The 8,177-nt window shown below is 36.5% G+C and overlaps 1 protein-coding gene across 1 annotated transcript; it reads right to left on the minus strand.

Annotated features, from left to right (window-relative positions):
- Nucleotides 1-6,211: 6,211 nt before the first annotated feature.
- Nucleotides 6,212-7,156, minus strand: LOC102964933 (olfactory receptor-like protein OLF1). The gene has a single exon (XM_007088771.2). It carries the CDS (start codon nt 7,154-7,156, stop codon nt 6,212-6,214), a length of 945 nt encoding a protein of 314 aa, XP_007088833.1.
- Between the last annotated feature and the right edge of the window lie 1,021 nt (nt 7,157-8,177).

Raw genomic sequence — 8,177 nt, forward strand, 5'->3', positions numbered from 1 at the left:
TCTTCTATATCCTTGTCTAAACTTTTGAGAACATGACCAAGACGATGATAGATACACATGTAACTCTTCCGACAGCCACAAAATACCTGTAAGGCAGAACACAATTTCTTCCCTCAATTGTCTTTTATACTCATAAAATTACTTGGTCAATTCTTTAAAGAGGCATCGCTACCTCTATGACAATAATAAAAATATCTACAATAGGTGGTTAAGAAACTTTGATATAAATCTAGATGTCATTTAGGGCACCTGGGTGGCTCAGTCGGTTAGGTGTCCAACTCTGGATTTCAGCTCAGTTTCTCATGGTTTGCGAGTTCATGCCCCACATTGTGAAGAGCACTGTCAGTGCACAGTCGGCTTGGGCTTCTCTCTCTCTTTCTCTGCCCCTCCCCCTGCTATCTCTCTCTCTCTCTCTCTCTCTCACTCTCAAAATAAGCAAGTAAATAAATACATAAATAAACTGTATAAATCTAGATGTCATTTATGAGGGATGAAACTTTCAACAAGCTCTTTAATTCCTCCAAATATCACCTTCCTTTTATCAAGGATGATATTTGGGTGAATTGATATCTCATTCATCTTCAAAATAACCTGAAGAAGCACCAATATTAGGCCATAAGATGGAGGACTAAGCCTTTTCTCTGCTTGAAAGTATTCCATGGACACACACACAAAATGAGTATATTTATTCTATTCTTTAAAAAAACCATGATCGGCTTAAAAGATTTTTTTATATTAGTTTTTAGAAACAATGAGCATATCACACTAATAACAATGAAAATAATTATATTCCTGATCCCGGGGTGAGTTGTCTTCAGTGTTTGCTAGGACAAGGAGTAAGAATTACTGACTTTTTTCAGGAAATGTATTATTGCTTTGCCAAAATACTCATTACCTGTTTGTGGAGTGGTCTGATGCGAAGGAGGAGTCTCTTAACCAAAGAAAAGGGCAAAAAAAAAAAAAAAGAAGTCAACACATACATTTGCATGTCTTTGGATTTTGAATGGACTTTTATATTAAAAACTGAAAGTAAGATGAAGAATGATAAACGCTTCTGAGTGATACAGGTTCTCTTCCTTGTGTGTGTATTTATGTGTGTGTCATGTATTTGCATGTGTATATATGTCTCTCTCGTACATAAGAATAGAAAGTGGACAATGGACTTGCTCTTTAGACTGAGGTAAATATGGCATGTGGTTCACATGGAGATGCGTTTGTGTATGTTGTTATTTGTAAAGTGGTGCCTACATTATTTTTAAGTAAAACCAAAAAAAAAACCTGCTTAAATTCATGTATATACTTACCCAGCAATAAAAGTAATAGAAGCTTTCCTATAAACCAACATCCAAGTAAAATAATTTAAAAAGTTATATTGTGAATACTAAGCTCAGACAGGTTCAGTTTTGAGAAGAAAATATTTTTGTCCATTAAACTGCAGAGTTTATTTCATTGAGTAAGCAGGCAAAAAGATGCTTTTTTAAAAAAAAAACTTTTTTTCTTAAAAATTTAAGTTTTTAACCCTATATTCTTTAAATTACAACCTAAAAGCCTACCTGAGATGAGCAGGTCTTTGGTGGTTGAACAATAGGCAGCGGGCATTTTATTTTAGCAGGTGCATTTGGGACTTAAATCTGTAGCTACTACCCTTAGGCTTTGATGTTAGGCAAACATATCATTAATTATATTCCTGGTTCTGTATATTCCCTCTGTGAATTCGGAAACAACTGTAGCAAAGGCTGAACTTTAATGCTTCACTACTGTTACCAAATTGATCTCTGCCAGGAAGAAAACCCCAAATTATTTTTATAGTATGCTTCAGCTTCTCAGAATTTGCATCATTCTTCTCCAGTCAAAGAGGAAATCTAATAAAACCCAAGTAAACCCCTCCTTAATCATTTCTAGCTCCTTTTGATTGTTCATTTTGTTTCTTCCATATTTGAAATATTCTCCTTCCCACTGTATTGAGGCATATTAGCATAATTTGATAACATTTTCTTTTTATTGAAATATAATTGATCGTTGTAAAATTCACCCTTTCAAAGAATGCAGTTCTTTGGTTTTTAACATGTTTTCAAGGCTGTTCAGCCATCACCACTATCTAACGCCAGACCTGTGAGAAACCCATACCTGTTAATTGCCACAGCCCTTGCCCTCTCTCCCAGCTCCCAGAACACTAATGCACTTTCCACTCTGCCCACTCCGGACATCTCAAATAAACAACATCGATTGTGTTGTGTTGAAATGGGCTTCTTTCCTCCAGCTTAATGTTTTTAAGGATCATCCATGTTGGTGCGTGATTCAGAATTTTGTTTCATTTTATGACTGAATAATACTTCACTGTCTGGATATAATACATTAGTTGATTCATTCATCAGTTGGATGCACTTTATGGATATAATACATTGGTTGATTCATTCATAAGTTGGATGGACATTTTGGGTTGTTTCCGCATTTTGGCTATTGCGAACAACGATGCTAAAAATACTCTTGTCCATGATACTTGGCTTGCCGGGCTGCTTTCCTCAGGGAGCCTGGTCTTCTTCCCATCCCCTGACCACATGCAAGTCACCATTTCATTGACTTTAGGACTCTATCACATTCTCTACACTTAGTACATTCTTTACTAAATTCTGTTCCTTTTATTCATATGAAAATTCATCTACTACATTTGAGACTTCAGGAATAAGACCAGTGTTTGTATTTGTGTTCTAAACTATCTAGTATAGGGATTTGCAAAAGTCATGGTTTTCCAAATATTTATTGTTGGGTGTTTCTGGCTATTTAAAATGGAAGGTGAAGTGAAAATATTAGTAATATACTAGATTTGGGTTTGGGGATTTTTTCTATTAATATACCTCCTATGTACAAGGATAATGCATCTAAGGAAATTCACATAGATGCTGATAATTCTAAAAAAGCAGAGAAAAAGATGTAGCCCTTCTCTTATTATTCCTAATGGTCCATTAACAAAAACTTTGCTTCCCCCCTTTGTAATTTTAGGGTCTTTGGTCTTTGTTTAAAAAGAAAAAAAGTAATTCTTCCAACAGGTAACACAAATTAGTTCCATTGAACCAAATGCCAAGACAGCTATCTGGTCACTTAAGACCCTCATGCTCCTTAGTGAACAGGCAAAAGGGGGTTCTCTACCAGTTGGGGTGATTGTTCCTGAATATAAAGGGAACATGTGATGTTTACTATAGAGCTAAGGTAGCAGGGAGTGTTCCTGGAATGCATGAGAGCCTCCGGGGCACCTTTTAGAATGCTCAAATCCATTATTAGAATGTTGATAGAAAACCATAACGGCCCCAAATAGAACTAGAAATGATATCTATACTTGAGGGATATAGGTTTGGGCCACTTTACAAGGCAAGAAAGCAAGACAACGGGGTGCTTGTTGAAGTTAAGGGGAATTCGGAGGAGGTTGCAGAGAAAAGGAAATTCTATGTTTGAACGATGATCACGTGGCCAGTAATGAAAACAACACCGTAGGAGTTATGATTGTGTTTTCCTTTTGTTTCGAGGTAAATATGTTAACTAATATTCCCACCTCGCCTATTCCCCTACTTCCTTCCATAAGATAGCGTGAGAAGGTTTAGACTTCTATCTCAAAATTTTCACAAGTTATAGGCTGTCAAAGGTGTGTGACTTAGCTAGAAGAACCCTAGGTCACCCCCATAAGGATAAAATGGCACATGAAACTTTGTGTAGCCTCTTTTTTCTTTCAGTTGTATGAGTGAATCTGTTAAAAGCAAGCATGTGTTTGCTGTTGTCTTATTTGAAAGCTGAATGTGATTATAAGAAAGTCCCTGAATGGCATGCTGAAAAGCAGTGGATTATTTGGGATCTTGCCATCAGTGTGTCTATAGATGCATTTTCTAAATTGTTTCAATGCTGTTTCAGGTTGGAATTGGTACAAAATAGGAATTTACATGAGGGTTGGGCATAAATCTCCTGTTTCCATAATGTTTACAGTGATTCTGTTTTTAATACCGAAATGATGATTAAGCAGCTTCAGTAATAGCACAAGGACCACATAGACCAGCAAAAACCACAGAGGAAGGCTTAGCTAAATGGGTTGCCATGGAAAGTTTGACCATTCCGGGTCTGAAATATAAATTCAGGCCTTGCTGACTATCATACAGTCTTGGGGATTTAGCAGGTGGCCTATGGGTAATGAAATACTGTATGTTACCAGTAGGAAAAGCAGTGTAGGCCATCTAGAAGGCTCAGCAATTAACAGCAGCTCTGGGGACCTTGAAAACATACTGATACCCTGTATTTTTAGTTATTCCTTTACTTGGAAACTGTTAAATTTTCTCATAAGTGGCATAATGTTTGGTGATATAACTGTTGAGCACCAAAACATAGTAATGTAGGAAAAATAAGATTTTCACAGGCATCTGGATATGTAATATTGTGCTGTAGACATATCATTAATAGATAGTTGCATACGTTTGTTTTAAGTAAGCTCTATGTCCAGCATGGACCCCAACGTGGGACCCAAGATCCTCACAACCCTGAGATCAAGACCTGAGCTAAGATCAAGAGTCAGACATGTAACTGACTGAGTCACCCAGGTGCCCCAGATATTTGCATATGTTAAGTGTTTAGTGAACATGAAAAGCCATTGAGATATATTTATCTAATACTGCTTTTTGTGATTCTCTATTGCCTTGGCCAAGTAATCCTTGGCTAAGGAAATATAAACTTAATATTAGAGTATCGTGGTGGGTATGTAGCTGTGAGTGACTGTGCTCTCTTTTTAGCAAATAAAACAACAGACATGCTCAAGAGAAGCATTGTTGGTCAGAAATCTAAAGAAACGATTCTTAGAGGAATTTAAAACTGAGAATGATTTGGGCTGGATCTTGTGGACTTTCACAACAAAGAGTACATGGGTTTAAATGTACTTATAAACTTTAATATTTCTGAGTCAAAGCTTATAAATATTTATTATGTAGAGAAAAAATAATAAAAATAACATACAGAAAAAAAAAAACCACATCAGCTACTGAAATACATTTTGCATGATACATGCCTCCAATTTCAGCCTTCAAACATCCCACCAGGGCATATGGGTTGATCTCCCAAAAGGATACAGGTGATATATATTGGAGAGCCAATTCTGTTTTTGAGAAGACAGAGAAAGATGTTTCTTCCATACCTCTAGTAATACTTTGGTGTATAAAAAAGAAAAATATAGGAAGACAAAAAGTTTGCCTTGCAGTTAACCTATATTCTTCAAAGTGCTACTTAGAAAAAATTTTCAAATTACTTTGGAGTAGAATGGGGGTAGATTAGCAGCGTATTATTGAACTGAACTTAAGAAAGTGTACTTGATTTTGTATTAATGCTTCTATGACATCCCTGCCTCTCACCATCTCATCATAAAGTGTACATTTGAATTAACGTTAGCTATAATACAAATATTTATAATTAACACCTATCAAGTACTTAAAAATTACAGGTGTTATTCACAGCATTTGCTCAGTTATTCATCCAACAATCACTGACATGCATACTTTATTCTCCCCATTTTTCAGATAAGTTAACAGGCATAGAAAATGAATGAACTTGGGGCACCTGGGTGGCTCAGTTGGTTAGGCCCCCTGCTCTTGACTTCGGGTGAGGTCGTGATCTCATGGTTGGTGAGTTTGAGCCCCACATCAGGCTTTGCACTGGCAGCACAAGCCTTCTTGGGGTCTCTCTCTCTCTCCCTCTCTCTCTCTGCCCTTTCCCTACTCAGACTTTCTCTGTCTCTCTCAAAATAAATAAATAAACTTAAAAAAAAAAAAGAAAATGAAGTAACTTGTTCAAAATGCCTCTCACTAGCCAAGTACAGAGCTTCCATACGAACCAATAGAATCTGGCCTCCTTCTTCATCCAGTAATCTATCATATAAATGAGATATATTACAGACACACATGCGCACACACTCACTTTTCTTAGGTATTTACTATATCCCTTAAGACAGCTTGATAAAACACATTTTAGTATTAATTCCAAGCTAGCGATCATTGAACAGTAGTCTATTCTTTAGCAGCAATTTTGAAACTTCTAAATGTTTTCTTACATCGTGGGTTATGATTTAAATTTGGCTGTATGAAAAACAAATGTTTGATAAAAATCCCTTGTGTATCTGCTGGTACATGTGTTGCAGGTTCCCAATGTTTGTAACTGGGGATTTAGATGAATCTCCGAACTTTATAGCTCACGAGGCATCTACCTTTAATCGTACAGCTCTCTTAGCAGCATCTTTGACGTCTTTATTTCTCAAACTATAAATCAGTGGATTCAGCACTGGGATGATGATGGTGTAGAACACGGAGATAATTTTATCAGTATTAGGAGAATATAGATAGCTGGGCCGTGAGTAAATGAAGAGGAGGGTCCCCTGATAGATGGCCACTGAAGTCAGGTGAGAGGCACATGTGGAAAAGGTTTTCTTCCTCCCACTGGAAGAACGGATCTTTAAGACTGAGCGAAGGATGAAAAAGTAGGAGATGATGATGACGATGAAACAGATAATTTCCACTGAGCTGCCATATGTAGAGAGAAGCCACTCATTAACTGATGTGTCTGTGCAGGATAACTTAAGCAGTGGGGGGAGGTCACAGAAAAAATGATTAATGACATTTTTATCACAGTATTTCAGAATAAATGCAAAGGACGTATGAACCAGGGAACTCAGGTTGCCTCCAATGTAGGACAAGACAATCAACCATATACAGATGTCCCGAGACATCACAACCATATACAGTAAAGGGTTACAGATGGCGACGTAGCGATCGTATGCCATGGCAGCCAAGATAAAGGATTCTGTATCGGCAAAAGCACAGAAAAAATAAAACTGGAGGGCACAGCCATAATAAGAGATAGATTTGTTCTCTGAGAGGAAATTGATGAGCATTTTGGGAACAATGACTGAGGAGTAACAGAGGTCTGCAAAGGATAAGTTGCTAAGGAAAAAATACATGGGGGTTTGAAGGTGAGAATCAGTCCTGATTAATATCATCAGTCCAATGTTCCCTGTTAAAATCATACCATACAGTGTCAGAAACATGAGGAATAGGACAATCTGCAGTTCAGGGCGTGTCGGAAACCCTAAAAGAATAAACTCAGTCACCAAAGTGTAGTTTCCATCTATCAATTCCATATTCTGTGTTGTTTTCTTCCTACAGGAATTCTAATGTCCTAAAATGGTATATCGATGGAAAGAGAAAAACAGATATAATTACAAAGTTATTTTATTGTTTCCATGAATAAAGAAACAAACAAGCAAATAAAGAACCAAACCCAAACTCCCTTTCAAAAATAAACTCTGAGAAATATATTTCAGGATTTAGTAGCTATCAGATTCCATGGTTGCTAGTTTTATCTTATTTGCTTGATTGTTGGTGAGTTCTTCCATTGGATAGTTGGCTTCTGCATGTAAGGATCTGGTTTTGCTTACTTTTTTTGTACTCAAGGATAGCACAATAGCTGTGTAGAGGATTAAGGAAGTAATGGATTAATGGACTAATGATGATATGAAGAGGAGAAAAACATCCATATTCTTAAACATCAGTTTGACTTTAGAGTCTGCCTTAGAATGATAACTGTAGACCAATTAGCATTTTCTGTCCAGGATTTAATAGACAGGGGTATGCTATACTGTTGAGAGAGCAGATACAGTGGTGTTATGAAACATATGCTGGCGAATTTTTTTAATGTAAAGTCAAAGTGATAATAATAAAAGGGGAAAAGTGCCAGTAAACATCAGTTCTGAGTATATTTTTGACAGGAAAGAGTTTAGGGTAATTCCACAAATCCCATCAAGATACTAAACCAAAATGATTAAACAAATCATTTCTTCAGCTTTGGCATTTGTTAGAATACTTGGCTTCTAGAAAAGGCCTGATGAATATTAGCTGACTAACTGGATAAAGTGGGGAAAAATTTAGTAGTAGGTTGATTTCTAATTAAATAATATTATACTATATGGCCTTCTCACACATTATATGTTCCGTGCAAGCAAAAATAGTCACCTCCCTTTTATTTTTATGCTAGCCTAATTCAGGATGCTGCATCTAAAAATTATGTCAATACTTGCTTCTGGGGTCTCTGAATTTTTCCAGAAGTAGAAAAAAATAAACTTGAACTTGAAGTACAAAAAGTTTTATCTTAATCTTAGAGTG

Source organism: Panthera tigris, chromosome D1 (genome assembly GCF_018350195.1).
Source record: "Panthera tigris isolate Pti1 chromosome D1, P.tigris_Pti1_mat1.1, whole genome shotgun sequence".
NCBI lineage: Eukaryota > Metazoa > Chordata > Mammalia > Carnivora > Felidae > Panthera > Panthera tigris.

Coding starts and splice junctions, on each gene's coding strand:
- LOC102964933 (XM_007088771.2), bottom strand. CDS start 7,156: ATGGAATTGATAGATGGAAACTACACTTTGGTGACTGAGTTTATTCTT.